The sequence below is a fragment of the Macrobrachium rosenbergii genome, chromosome 36, assembly GCF_040412425.1.
Source record: "Macrobrachium rosenbergii isolate ZJJX-2024 chromosome 36, ASM4041242v1, whole genome shotgun sequence".
In the NCBI taxonomy this organism is placed as follows: Eukaryota; Metazoa; Arthropoda; class Malacostraca; order Decapoda; family Palaemonidae; genus Macrobrachium; species Macrobrachium rosenbergii.
Window position 1 is genome coordinate 26,846,625 of NC_089776.1, and position 16,047 is coordinate 26,862,671.

Genomic DNA, 16,047 nt, shown 5'->3' on the forward strand with positions numbered 1-16,047 from the left:
CCCATAAAGGGAATATATAACCAAAATTCTTGCAGAACTGTGCATATGTCCAGACAAAAATTAGTGAAAATGGAGAAGGAAAATTAAAATCCTAGTTAATTTTACTAGAGCAAAAATAAAAATCCAAGTAATAAAATCTTATTAAGTTACCTTGTGAGGAAGTACCACAGTGCACTTTGAAGAGCACACTGTACATGGTTTCTCCAACTTCTTCATCTTTAGCTTACTCCAACTTTTAGCTCTCATTTGATAACAAATTTCTTTGAGGACCCCTAGGAGTCACAGGATGTGCCTCAGTGGTTTAATGAAACACATAGGATTAAAGTCTGGAAGTTATTTTGATTATAAATCTAAATACATGTAAGTAAAAATAATACATGTTCCTTTCTAATTTACATTTGTAAAATACACAGTACAATCAAACCTTACTTCATCAATGTTCATAAAGATGTCACTGTGTAATCCAAAATAATTACTGTTAATGAGTTTTTAAAAAATTAGTTAATAAAAGGATCATAAAGGTAAATGTTGGTCTTACATTCTAATGCTTGATGCTGTAAGCTAAACCTGGTCAACAATGATTACATCAAACCAAATGCAATACTCTATAACAATCAATGAACAAATATCAGCAATGATGAATGTTGGCACTCTGCAAGACTAGAAACTTAAAACTTTTCACATACTTTTGTAAGTCCAACAATTGGAAGTCTTAATTCTCAATTAAATGTTGAGCTCACTGATTTAACAGTTAAGAGCATGAAATCTAATTCCTCATTTTGGAATCGTAGCAAAATACCAGTATACTATATAAAATTCAGTATTCTCTAGAATTGTACTTAACCATGTTAATAAATTACACCATTACTTACTAATACTAAATATATTACTCTAAAGATACATAAAATGACTAATGACAACCTACTATAAGTCACATGTGGGTCACTATACCATAATACAGTATACAGCAATACAAAATAAAAGTCTATCTGCAAGTTATTCTAAAATCACAAACAATGAAGTACTAAACCTGACTGTAAATTACCTGTACTTTACATTCAGTAAGCTCTATCTTATGGAAACTCCATTGACAAGTAAATGGTCTTTTCAGCATTTTTAAAACGAACAGTACATAATACTAATTATACAGTGAAGTTACATCAATTCACTAGCAGAATTCTACAAATATGTATCAAAAATCACAAATATATTATTGAAACATATGGGTGAGGTAAAGTTATTAATTTTTCATTCATTCACATCATTCTTCAAAGCATTCTTTGAATGCAAATTATGTAGTCCCTTATCTAAATTCTTTTGATTTTGCAGTAAGCCATATGTTTTCAGTCACTGCATTTTTAAAACCAACTCATGCCCTCACCATGTGAGAGCCACCAATGATTTTTGTAAAAAAATTTGGCTCTAAATTTTTTTCATTAGCAATTACAAAAACAGTTCTCTCCCACCCACATCATCGTGGTTTATTATATGAAAACTAATCACTTTCCTGAGCATATTACTAAAATTAATAATACATACTTCAAATTACACAACATTATAGAACTGCATAACAGGGACTTTCTGGACCTTCTTTCCAGACCCATCTCTTTTAACAAGCCTTTCAAGGCCTCTGTTACTTGTTCTCCAAGTTTTCAAACACTCTTTCACCTCTGGAACTTGTTTCCCTTTAGTTCCTTGAGATGGAATGTTCTCTTTGTTCTTCTGAGATTCTAAGAACCTCCTTGTAAGATTTTCAGAACTTCGACTTCGTCGTTGAAGGGCAGGGGCAACATTACTATTTGGTGTGACTTTTGCACCTGACCTTGAACTCCTACCCTGCTGCAGACCATCCTCACAAGGTGTACTGGGCTTTGCCTGATTCTGTGGGGAGACAAACTTTGACTTCTGCTTTTGCTGTTTTGTTTGATTATCAGTTGACAATGACTTTAAAGGAATTCTTGGCTTTGGCTCAGTTACTTCTGTTGCCATTTCCTTACTGTCCTTCTTATTCTCTGAATTACGTTCCACTAGCCCAAATATGTTACCCCTTTTGCGTCTGCTTTTTGGGTTATCAAGAGTATTGCTTTTAAATTTTGCAGTCTTCCCTTCCTCAAAAGATACTCGTTTTTCTGCCTGTGACTGAAGTCCTCTCATTTTGAGGAAAGGATTTTCTATCTGAAGAGGATCCAACTTGGCAACAGTATGCACACCTTCATCCCCAATGTCAGCACTTACCGTGGTGTCCAAATCAGAAGGTGGACGGTGAGGAGAAGTAGCCGCATTCTTACGATGACGTGACTGTTTGAGATAAATTTGGGCTCTCACTAAATGTTGCCTTGCTTCCCTTTCCATAGTGGCCACACGGTGTTCCCGATGAACTACATCTCTTTCTCGCTCTCTTACATCCAGTTCCCTTTCTCTTACTGCTGCCTCAGCTTCCCGCAGTGCCAAGACACGTTCCCGCCATTTGGTTAGAGACATACCACCGCAAGCACAGTCTGGTTTGACTAAATCTAACTCTGTGATACCAGGACTTCTGCTTATCATATGCAGTGGCTTTGCTGCATCCTTGACTGTTCGATATATATGCTCAGTTGAGTCCTCTAAAACCATCTCAGTCTCAGAAATTTTTTCATAATACTTGCTAATATCATCAAATGTTTTTTCCTCATACTCATCATTACTGTTGCTGACAGTATCACTTTTTTTGCTCTCTAGATGGCTAACATTGTAAGTTGCAGACATAGACGACACATGATTATCTTCCTGAAGCTGAACACTTGAATCACTAATTTTACACTGATTTGTAGCACTAGGAGTACAATTAGTAACTGAACACTTAGTAGATGATGAGTTACTATCTCTATGAACTTGAGATTCATTTTGAGTTTGGATTTCCGACATTTCTTTGCTACTTCCCATCGATTCTGACGTTTTGTCCTTATTCCTTAAGTTCAACAGAACTGATGGGTTTAAAGAATGACACAGAGGGTCATCGTTTTCATCATCTTTGGTTGATGTTCTTGCTTTTAAAGCAGAATGATGAATTATCATAAGTGCTGTAGGACGAAGAAAGTCTTCATAAGTCAACAAGAGACTCAACATGTTCTGTAGATCACTGCTGTAATGCATTGGTATGCTTTCATAACTGAAAAAAACAAAGCCAAGGATAAGTTTAAATATATTTAAGAACATATAAAAGATTTAGATCACTCACCACACAAGAATGGGAAATCAAAAGAACAAAAGAGCTTAGAAATCAAAGATGTGTAACAGCAAACAGAAAAGAAAAGAGAAAATTCAAGTAAAATACATAGGTAACCTAAACATGGCAAATTTTTTATTTTAAAATTCTAAATCTTCTCTATGAAACCTCTGTAACAATTGTTAAGGTGAATAACATTTCTGTTGCTCATGTTAAAAATGTTTATCTACATAATAGTCGTTTGGTTGTTATAAACAAACCTAAGTAACCAAGGTTTGTCTCAAATTCATGACATCCAGTTGCTGGATAAGACAAGACATCTCCGCTGCTGTATCTATCTATACTTCTGTAAATATACTCTTTAAGAGGAATACATTCTTTTATTGAAGCAATATCACATGGTAGCAGTGACATTGGGCTTAGAGTATTGCAAATAGCAATTTTTTTACTGTGAAGATGGCTACAAGTCATGCAGTACCTTCACCTCCAAGTTTTGATATGCATGGCATGCAGCTTTGGAAGGAGTGGTGACAAAGATGGTACTGCTATACTTCAGCAACTGAACTGAACAAGAAGAGGCCAGAGGTGTACGTTGCAGTGTTGTTAACAGTGATTGGTCTAAAGGCACACAAGAGGCCAGAGGTGTACGTTGCAGTGTTGTTAACAGTGATTGGTCTAAAGGCACACAAGAGGCCAGAGGTGTAAGTTGCAGTGTTGTTAACAGTGATTGGTCCCAAGGCACACAAAGTCCATAATACTTTTTAGTTCTCTGAGCATGATGCAAATAATTTGAAAGCAGTGCTGGATGCATCTGAGAAGTAGTACTGTCAGCCTTTGATGAACACAGCTTTTGAACATTATCATTTTACCTTTGTGGATAGAAGCAGGAGAATTGTTTGAGTAATATGTGACAGCCTTGCTCTGAGGTGTGAATTTGATAATATTACGCCCAACCAGATTCTTGTGACTGTATTATGTTCAGAATGACTGATAACAGAGTATGAGATCATCTCCTTAGAGTGAAAAACCTTACTTTAGAGCGTACTTTGGAGATCTGTCGCACTAATGAGATATCTGCAGCTCAACAAAAGGAAGTTGTCAGAATTAATGATGGCAGTGTTCTTGCAATAGGAAGATGTCATGGGAGGAAAGATAATGAAAGGTTTGGAAAACACACTAGATGGATCACAGATTGTGAGTTCTGTGGATGAAATCATAAGAAGTTGAAAAAAGAATGTGCAGCCTATGGCAAAGCATATATAGTTTCTGTAAGAAGCTAAATCATTTTAAGCTGAAGTGTCTGCAGTTAAAACTGTCGGAAAAACGTAGCTTTGATCGTGATATCAATTGCGTAACTGTTGCAGGTAATTATGACAGCCCCGAATGTGTTGCCTGTACATGTGTACAAAGCTGCAACTGGTGATCTTGATACGGATACTGTTTCTCCGTCAGACACAACCTTGTATTTCTGTGGTCAAATTGGCACTCATTCCGTTGGTAAAGTTAAGCTTCAGGTATGGAGAAGAATGGAAATGTATTTCCTGGAATGTGAATCAATAGAAGGCTAACATTATAATACAATATTAGGTTGCAAGTCTTGCGTTTTCCTTGAGATAACTGAAATCAAAGATAATAATAGGCTTCATCCTATTAATGTAGTTTTCCAAAGAAGTAAGCATCAGCTGATAGAGGACTTGGAAGAAACTGAAGTGAATGCAAGTGACTTTATGGTATTATGGTCATGGTAAAAATCATGAAAAAGCAGTTGTAGACCATGATCGTAACCTTCATGCATTTTTAAAGTACTGCAAGAAGCGTACTGCTTTGTACAGTATTCCATACTACATAAATAACAATAATGCTGGAAGATATCCTGAACAAGACTAGAATATCAAGATCAGATATGAATCCTACAGAAAGAGACAGAGAGCAAGAGATAGTATGATAGGCTTGTGTTCATTACAACATTAAGCAAAACACATATTTTTGAAAGGGCAAACTTTGAACACATCTAAAAACACAGGTTTTACAGTTACCTCTCGTTTACAGCAAGATTTGAATACTATTACTATATGTAAGTCATTTCAAAATGACCTACACCCGTAGTGGGAATATTAGGGAAGATTAAGGAAAAGGGGTATTCTCCTTTTTTTCCTACATACTCCCAAAAACTGGGTTGTGTTTTATGTTGGCAAATATTACATTCCACAAAAGATAACAGTGTACATGACTACATTACAGAATTAATGATGGCAGCATTTTATCTAAAAAAATATCCTTAAGTTTAAGAATTAAAATACTGGCACAGAGCTTGAGTTGTCAAAAATCTCTCCTGCTAATGCATTCAACAAAGTAAGCAATTCACACTAACCTTGCTTCCTTGATTTTAGCTGCAAGCTGCCTATGAGTTGTTGCTTCAAATGGTGTGTGCAAAGCACACAATTCATAAATGAGACATCCAAGAGACCACATATCTGACTTTTCATTATATTCCTGTCCACTGATTACTTCCTGCAATGGAAAACACCTTTTAAGGAAACTTAACACAGATTTGGATGATATCGCTTGCAGTCTTACAAATGTCAATCTTTTAGATTCTGATGACTGTGAATGGTGACATCTGCATAACTTGTCATGCTGACGTTTCTCCATTTATGAACATACTAAAATGAAAGTCCAAATAAATAGCCTCAAAATTATCCCACAAACACTACACATCACTATACCATGAGAAATATATTCATAACCAGCAACACAAGAAAAATATTACAAAACCCATTAACAGTCAGTGACATTGGCCACATAAAAGTTTTGAAGCCCCTAGGAACTGCAAAAGGTTATGAAATTATGAAAATAATATATACAGTATAATAGGCACTTGAACAGCAAAAGCTACAATTTATTAAGATTCACAATTTTTTCTAAATATCACAGATTCTTACAAATTTTCTAAGTATATAAACCAAAAACTTTTATGTTGGCTTATTCCTCAGTGGCAAGCTAGAATCAATCATTGAAACTTGGCAAAGGGTAGTTAATTGGTGGTAGGTGGGTGGGTGAATGAGGGGAAACCCCCTATTTCTAGCACATGCTTCTCCAGTATCCCCTTCACCTCTGCTGATAGAACCAAAGTATTCGGGGACTCTGGAGGAGTCTGTTTGGGCCTCTTGTGAGAGGACTTCTTTCTCTTCTTCCTCTTGAGAGACAAAGAGGCAGAAGAAGACAAGAAGGAAGAAGAGGAAAAGCTCAACAACAATGAGGAGAAAGAACAAGCACAACCATGATTCCTCACCTTACTCCTTCCTGAACCATGTCTTATTCTCTTCTAATGGTGTAGGAGAAATGGTCAAGGAAAAGGAATGCAGATGCCAGCAAAGTATAAGCCACAGCTGACACCACAGGGGCATCTCCCATGTGTAGGACAACCACTACCTGAGGCTCAACAGGGTTAAGCTTCTTAGTGAGTGCAGCCAAAGCAAACAGATACAGAAAGTATTCAAGTATTCATGCAATGTCATCCCAGGAGCAGCCAACATGGTAAGGATAGGTGACAATGCATGCAGGTCTGGATCTCAACTGGAGAGAACCCAACACTCGCATTTGACTTGGCACCAGAGGACAGCACATGCTGGTCACCCTTTTTCCAGTGTAACCCTCTTGGAAAAGGCCAGAGGTGCATGCATCGAAGGAACAGAGACTTTTGAAGGGGTGGGGGGAGTCTGGGAGCATGAACCCATAAAGTTTCAGTGGTGAAAAAAAGGGAAGTATTCCCTCCTGATGACATTTGTGAATGCATTTTAGACTGTCTCCTCTTCTTCCTAAGGCTCATCACTGCATAAAGGACCATCTCAAACAATCCTTGCTTGAAAGATCAGGACCACCAGTCCTATCCGTGCAAAAGAAACAATGTTGGTGGAATCCACACACACAGAAAACATGAAATGACCACAAAATTGCACACGTCCTTGACACCTTCATTGTTCATTTTTATACACACACCAGAGATGTAAACAAAAAAAATTTACCATATATTAGTAAGAAGGAAAATTTTCAATATAGCAGTAAGCAGGAGCTCAGCAAGATGTCCTCACTCAACACTTGCAAAGAAAATTTGCTTGATAATGGCAGGTGTGGGAGAGGAAACCCCACTTACCCACCTAACACCTTGTTAGCCAAGTTCTACCACCAATTTCAGCTTGCCACTCAGGAACACTCCTACATAAAAGGCTCTGGTTTGTATTCCTTTAAGAACAAATTATATTTTTTAAATACTTTAACCCAGTATTTCAACAAAATACAGCACATTATCTATTTTTAATAAAGATAAAATTTCACTCAGGCTATCAAAAACTATCGGTTGTCATATATGGATTTACCCTACTTCCTAAAATATTAGTAGTAATTCATACTATTTCAGATGTAACATATCAGCAAAAGAGTAGATGGATGGAATTTTATTTAGAAAACTAAAGCACATTCCTTAAGTTTCAGAAAAATTCATGAAGGAAATGTAAATAAGAATGTAAATGAGCATATCATAACTCAAATTTGATGTAATAAATGTAAATAAAAAATATGTAAAATATCAAGTTAAAAATTTTAATACACTTCAAAAGAGATACTTTTTCAAAAATATCAGCTAGAGTGCATGAGAAAGAGAGAGAGAGAGAGAGAGAAATATGTTTAATTTCTAAGATCTTTTGCAGAATTTGAGAGGATGAGATAAAAGAACTTACTGGACTCATATAGTAAGGTGTCCCAACAAAAGTTGTGGCAAAACTAGCTTCTGAGTTTAGAGTCCTGGCCAACCCGAAATCACCAAGTTTTACATTGCCTTCAGCATCCAGAAACACATTAGCTGGCTTGATGTCTCGATGTAGAATTATTCGACCACCATGAAGGTCTCGTGAATGACATACCTTTAAGACCTCACACACCTGCAAGACATACTATTAACTGTAAAATATAACCAACAAAAAAATTATAATGTATTCTATTCTAACAATGACACTAAAATTATCTTCAACTACAATGCAACAGGAAAGAAACATTACATTTTCACTGCCCTCCCAAAAAATACATACAAAATCTATCCTAGGCAATTAAATTAGGTCAGAAAATATGTAGCACTCACATTCTAAAACACAAGATAACTTAGCATTTTGCTGTTTAACAGCATAAATATTGTAAGCTATCCTTACTAATGGGTCAGGTATATGAGAGTCATGAATTTTAAGACAGCAGCCTATATTAGCAAGGTACTTAGTTGATGGTCAAGGGAGTGATTAGGGGAATACCTGCTGTCACAGAGCAATTTTTTCTCCAGCATTAGGGATAAAGTCAGGTGGATGAAATGAAAAATATCATAAAAGGCTCTGGTTTGTGTACTTAGAAAAGATACAAATTACCTTATTTTATGTTATGTGTTCCTGCAAGAAATATAAACCACTGCCTTTTATAAAGAATGCTCACTCTTTAGGCGAGAGGTTATCTCTACCAACTGACAAAGTTGAAACCAACCATATCCCAATCCAGCAGGCACTCAGCCTGACCTGCTGCTTGCATAAGGAGATGAGAAGGAAGAATAAAAGGACCTATCCCTTATCAGTTATCCTCAGACTTACACTCAAGGAAGTACTCAGGCAAGATACTTTTCAGTCTGAATGGAGCTCGGGTGGCTACTCAACATGTCGAGCAGCCACAACAGGTCCTGAGGAGGTGTCAGGGTACGTGTGGGCAACATCCCGCAGACAGAATGAGATGAAAGTAGTCTGACATTTCCAGACCCTTGCCCTCATTAGCTGAAATACTGAGAAGTTCTTACAAAAGGTTAGGGACTGTCCCATGCCCAACTTTGTGAGCTCTCACCTAGACTGTATGACCATTGTCCATCCTTGAGGAGTCATGAGCTCAGTTGATCAATTTACAAAGCCAGAAAGAAAGGATATTCGTAGACACCTAGCCAGTACTAACGTAAAGTCGTCAAAACTCTGGCCCACGAGGTTGGGTCCTTTTAAGATAATACATTAAGGCTTGCACCTGGCACAAATACATCTAATCCGGGTCACTGCCAACAAATCCCAAGAGGAAGTAGATCAAAGTAGATTTAGAAACTCTCGTATTTCTTGTCAAAGACCAACATGTTCCAAGTTTTCCTCACAAATTCAGGAACAAACAAGAACAAGACAGATCCACAACCTTCCAAGTACCAGACTAGACATAACAAGCCATGTAACTCCCAGAATGCTTTGCCAAGGCTAAGGCTAGCAGGAAAACAATCTTGAGCATCAGCTCCCAATCCAAGGCTTCCCCCAAGGGCTCAAACATCACCTGGGTTAGGCTGCAGAAAACAAATCACATCCTACCTAGGAGAACAAAACAACTCAAAACTCATCATGGACAACTCTACCAACAAAGCGAGATCCATATCATTCAATCTATATACTGTACCTGGCTTCAAGCTGAGAGACAGCCATTTACTGCAAAGACAGAGGAGCAAGTCCTAATGAAGGTATACTAAGAGGTCAGTAACGTGCTGAACAGATATTGCAACTGGAGAGAGACCCCTTCTAAGACACCAATCACAGAAGATGGCCCACTTTCCTTGGTACATGTTCACAGAGGAACAATGGAGGTAACCAGCCTTCTCCAGCACAGTCCTGGAAGAAAAGCTTTTCTCTCAAACGATTTGTTAACCATTAAGTCAGAGGACCTGTCACAAGCATTTCCTGGGATGTACTGAACTGTCTCCATAAACCAAGGATGGTTGATAGTCCAAGGTTAGTCGCCCACTCCAGAGAAAACAGAGACAGCGACCAGGTACAAGCAGGCTCATGCACCAGTGACCAGTCATAAGCAAGCCTATAAACTTATCCACCTCCTCCATCCACAGCCACCTGTCCCCACAAACAGGTGCAGAGATCATTGTCACTTTTAGCATGAGAGGGACATTTACAAGAAGACATTACACTTATTGCAAAGGGCTGTCTTCCAGACAATTTTTCCCTACTCTGTTGCCAGTCCAGAGACAATCTACAGCTTCCCCAAGGCTCACCTAAAGGAGCAGGAGTTACAGTTGAAGCTGCTGCAGCAGCAACAGGAATATCAGTAATAACGGAAACATAGAAAACAGCAGTCTCAATTAGAGAGGATACTCCCAAAACAGCAGCATCCACCAAGCCCAAGAGAAACCCAAAGCACCTTCACCCCTTCACCTTGAAAAATGCTTTAAAGCAGCTACTCCATGACCAGGAAAGGAAGGAAAAGAAGGGTCAATGGAAGTGGCAGGCGCAGTCATTACAATGTCCACGGTCCTGCACAGGGAGTAGCTAGGTCTGTCACCATCTGGTCTGCACAATCCCTTCTAGGTCAAGTTAGGAGAGAACAGACTGACACCATCAAACTGACAAAAGCAGAGGTCACCATTTTGGATGTTTGTTGAAGGCCTAAAAGAGAAAGCAGTGGTTTAGTCACCTTAAAAGACACCAACATGCCCCTCTTCAGCTTCTTCCCCTTGGACCTGTACTTCTTCCACTAAGCAGCCAATCAAGACACCCATTCTATGCAGCTGACAAGAGTAGAATAAGGATCAACAATCAACACTGACAAAAACCTGACACATGCAAGGTCACACCAGGACACCTATGTAGTTTTATCTTTCAAACAAGAGCAGAGTCAGGTACCGTCATTCTTACCACAGTCGCACCAAAAATCAAATTACAAGCCAAAGTAGTGGACAGACACTCTGGAGCAGTAGAAATTGCTTCAACAACCACAACCATTGTTAGTCAAGCAGAGTGCAGACATGTTTACAGCAGTGCAACCAAAACAAAGTGAAACTGACAGTCCAGTGAGTTGCTCAGTTCCCCATGCCGTTACTCACCTTCTGTTAGTTAATTACTTTGTCACTAAGCTTCTTTGACCAAAACAGCTTTTGTCAGACATATCCATATAAATGAAAAAGGGAACAAATAAAAAATAAAAGAATCTTACCTGTTTAAGGACTCTCCAAATGAAACCTTCTTCAAGAAAAGTTGAAGTTTGTCGACATTTGGTGATGAGGCGTTTAAGATCACCTCCGGGACAATGCTCCATCAAGATATATAATGTGGTGTTTTTTCTTTCAACAATATGATGAAGAAATTTCACAACATTTGGGTGCCTCAACTCACGTAACAAATTTACCTCTGTCACAAGACCCTGAAAGGTACAATAATTACAGTGCAATCAAAGAATTTAATATCTAAAAATTAATACAAGGACCTGAAATTAACACAAGTTCACTAACCAAAAAACTGAACCTGAAAAATGGCCCATAGCATCCAAGATCTTTCATAAATTCTCTTCACAAAATTATGATCTAAAAAATACACACACAAAACATTACATTTTCTTTTCACAAAGTATATGAAGACTGTAAAACTGTAGAAACACTTTGTATTCCTTCCCGTGTAGGCACTAAAGGAAATGAAGACATCAAAAAAGCTGCCAAAGCTGAACCACTATGATGGATCACATTCAGATATTCCTTTAAGTGATTACATAACATCCCTAAAACCCAATGCAACCAATATATGGCATAATATATGGAGTAATGAACCTGACAGTAACAAATTAAAATACATCAAGCCCAGAGTTGGAATATGGAATTCATCATATCAAACCAACAACACACACAGTTAATACCGACTAAAATTAGTCACTCGTTTGACTTATGGAAATATAATGAACACCCTACTTGAATGAAGAGCAACACTAAGTTAAACATTTTTTATGTGAATGTCAAAAATACAGTATAATCAACAACAATTATCAACTTTTAGAAACAAATCAATTAACAAAGTTTTGTTAGAATCTCCATCATTTTCAATTAACTCAATTATAAAATTTTTAAAAAGCTGTAACTTATTAAAGAAAATTCACTACTGAAAAAGACAAATCCTTCAGGCCAGCACAGTGAGAGCTAAATAAATTAGCTCAGTGATCTGGTTAAACAACGTAATAATAATAATAATCCCATTTAAATAGCCTGTGCAAATATTGATAAAAAATACTATTCTGTGCCATGTACTATATTCATTTTAAATTAATATTCAGTTAACAGTAAGAATGATCAGTATTTTCCCTAAATATACAAACCAGTCTCTTACATAGGATTATTCCTCAGCAAAAGCTGGAATTAGTCACTGAAACTTGGTAACAGGGTAGGTAGCTGGTTGTAGGTTGCTGAGCGAGAGGAACTCCCAATTCCTTGCCATCACATGGCACACTATCCTTCGGCATTAGGAACTATGAGGGGTTGTTACAATGGGATTATGATAAAATGCTTTGTTTATAGACCTAATAAAAATACAAATTACTTTTAAAATTTGCAATTTGTTTCTACTGTAATAAAAACCATATCACTGATGTAGGGGACTCATTCCTTGGGTAGGAGGATAGTTCTCACCAGTGATTAGCAAGCTGAATCTCTAGCCAGAAAAGCCATGCTCCTGGTCACAGTTGCGACTCCTGTAACCTCCTTTACAATTTGGCATAAGGATTCAAGAATGGTGAGGCCCTGAGCCAGAGAGATGTATCTGAACTCTCACTCTGGGAAAACTTTGAAGAACCAAATGCTGCCCTAAAGATATAGCAGCACAGGTCAGAGGGCAGCTAGTATTGGGGGCAATCATAAATTGATTGATTCGATAATAGCTTTACCATCTGGCCCCCATATGAACCAAAGCTCTATGATAGGATGCCAAATTGTGAAATCTACTTCTTCCTTATGAACACCATATTCTTCGGAAGCTTGAATTTCAAGTCAATGGCCCCTGTGGGCTTGTTTCTATTGAACTGGGTTCATCTTCTGAATACTGTAATAATAATAATAATAATAATAATAATGATGGAGGACATAATGCAACCGCACACTCACCTTTGTCCTTCAAACCTTCTTTGTTCACTTTTTATAAGATGCCTTCAACAGCAGCTAAAGAAAAGGGCTTGGCATTGGCATGTGAATGGAGAGTTCTCCCCATTCACCAGGTTAGCAAGTTAACTACCTTGTGACCAAGTTCCAAAAACTAATTCCAGCCCATGCTGAGGAGTACTACAGCATGAAAGGCAATGGTCTTTATATAAAAAGTCAAGTGTTACACTACTGTACAGTATTAGGAAGTAAAATATACTGAATGCCAATACTGACATGGCAAATTCAAACTACAAAAATATCATTTCATACTTTTAATACCTCACCTGCTTTTCAGATTCACTCATGGAGCCATAATTCAGCTCCTTCCATACTAATACTTGTCCATCCTGTCGACGACAGACCTTCCTGACAGTGCCATGGGAACCACTTCCAATTGTTGACAACACTTCAAAGTCCTCTAATTTTGGACCCATGGTTGCCAAATGATCTCAGAAATCTCACTGAATGAAAAGACTAATAATAATGAACATGGTATCACAACAGGTTCACTACATGATAAACAGAATCAATTCTACACAGGCCTATTGTATGAAAATATGAACTACTGTACCCTTAATCTGACATTGGAAGATACAGCCTCATCATATACTAATGAACATGAATGGTGTCATTATTGCACAGTGCCCCAGAAGAAAAACCCAAAAAGTTATTCATCTTATAAAATAAAAAATAAAACATCAAAATACTGTGTTACACACACATGAGCTGAAGTAATTCAAAACAAATTCACTATGAATTACAAGACCTCTGTCTTGAATAAACATGCATAAAAATAACTCAGATATATGATGGACAAGACCCATGAGGCAATTAAGTCCAATGTGTACAGTACATTATAAAATACACCATGATGCAAATGTCCTAAAGAACTACAATATGTTTATCTTGGATGAAGACTGACTGACTGATTGTAAGTTATCCAACATCACAACTACCAGGATCAGTGACCCCACAGAGGTTTTGTTTATACACCACAAATACCAAGGTCACTGATGGTATAAAAGCATAAAATTAGATATATAATAAGATCCTGAATAAGACTTACAGAGTGAAAGACACTGTACTAACAACTGCCATTGGTGCACCTCCATTTCGGGAAGGTGTCTAATATTATGACAGTTTGTAGATTTTGCTTTACTGTTTTGTTGTCTTGACATATCTGGTGCTACTTGGGATTTGAGGGCTGATCCTGATAACAGTCTCATATGAGACCCTTTCACACTGAAATCTTTATTTGCTGTACAGGAACTTCATTCTTTCCTCTCCAGTATATATTTGCATATGTTCTGAAGTTTGGACCGAGACTGTTATCCACTCTCTCCTCTGCTTCATAAAAAGTAATTTGCTCCTTTTTTTCTTACTGCTGTCGTCTCTTTCTTATAAGAATAAGAGTTGTTCTGTGTTCAGAAACATTTACAAAAGCACTTAGCCTACCTATGTATGTTCTGTCCTGGGGTTACTCGACAACTATCGAGTCAAAACATACTAAAATATAGCAACAGATTTTTATTTGTTGTGCACACCAATATGCTGTGTAAGAGAACCACAAAAGACTGTATAAATCATATACACAAACAAAAGGCATAAAAAACAAAAACGTGAGCAAAAGGCTGTAGCCTAAATATTACGGTCGAGGATTGGCAAGAACTAGGTCGCGTTAAGCTAGTAGTCTTCAGTTTTACCCCGATTTTAAATACTAATAATAGTGATAGTTCAGTACCTAGCCTAATAGCTTTAGGCTATTTACTGAATTTATCAGGTTAGCTTAGTACTGCCCATACTGGCTATTCAACTGCGACACTTAACCAAGAAGTAAGCCATGTTAGTTTTAAATAGACTACCGGTAGGCATCCTGTTTATAACCTTTTGTTTAAAACTATCACAGCCTTGGCATTCGACATTCATGCATAAAGATTAGCTGTACCTAACCTGCATTCCCCACTTTTATCAACGAATATTTTCATAAAAAAGGGGCCACTTCACTCCGACACCAACCACAGTGAATTCTGCAAACACGAAAATGCTGATAATATCTTTCTATAATCCAAAAACAAACATCAATAAAACTAAAACTGTAATAACAGAAAAAAAAATCTCGTAACCTTACTGTGATAGTTATCAGCATCAATAACAAATTCTTTCGAAACTTGTTAACTGCAAAACGCACTAGTTTGAGTGACAACCGATGTGCAGGCCTTTAAACATGGCTTTAAACAGTCCATTCACTTGATTGGTCGAACCTTCGGAAGCATCTCGCTTGTGATTGGCCCAAATATTGACCAGACACATCTGCACATAACTCACATCAGCTGATGAAGAGCGTTGCCTCTGTAACGGCGCCTCCTCATCATTTGTTGAATGTTTTATTTCTGTGCTTTTCCATTGTTATCAAGCTGAACATTATAGTACATTGCTTAGTTTTCAGTTTTTCATTCTTTACAGTTTCAGATTTTAGCCTAAAATCTTTTATTATCTCTAAACACCATCCACATTCCCAAATATAACCTTTATTTATCTGTGTAGTTTCTCTCACGGGAATTAAAAAGTTATAAATAATGGAAACAAAGTGCTGCCAAGAGGAAAGACATTCTAAAGCAACCAACAGAAACAGGATTTACCAAGCAGAATCGGTTTTACACAATTAATAACTCCTAATAAATCAAAGATGTAGGAGCATAAAACCATAAAATTGTCTGTACAGTTGAGGTTGACCTTCAGACGAGGACAACTGTCCTGGATATACCCAGGGACTGAACTGACCAGGAAGCGTAGTTACTGATGTACCGTTGTTCCGTTTTTCATCATATGACTAATAAGTTTGCTGGACAGCTGGAGACAAGACCTTGTTTGTGAAGATTTTCTTAGA

General features: G+C 37.4%; 1 protein-coding gene across 2 annotated transcripts; it reads right to left on the reverse strand.

The window, feature by feature from the left end:
* Window positions 1–319: 319 nt before the first annotated feature.
* On the reverse strand, window positions 320–15,451 carry LOC136825028 (serine/threonine-protein kinase Nek3-like). 2 transcript variants are annotated; one of them, XM_067081055.1, is made up of 6 exons: window positions 15,289–15,451; window positions 13,445–13,621; window positions 11,198–11,404; window positions 7,942–8,142; window positions 5,577–5,716; window positions 320–3,148 (listed from the first exon to the last, which is right to left on the reverse strand). In XM_067081055.1, the coding sequence occupies exons 2-6, from the start codon at window positions 13,592–13,594 to the stop codon at window positions 1,546–1,548; spliced, it is 2,301 nt and encodes a 766-aa protein (XP_066937156.1). In that variant the 5' UTR covers window positions 13,595–13,621; window positions 15,289–15,451; the 3' UTR covers window positions 320–1,545. The 2 variants fall into 2 exon arrangements, with proteins under 2 accessions (XP_066937156.1, XP_066937157.1); XM_067081056.1 differs by having other exon boundaries at window positions 13,445–13,634.
* Window positions 15,452–16,047: the final 596 nt, after the last annotated feature.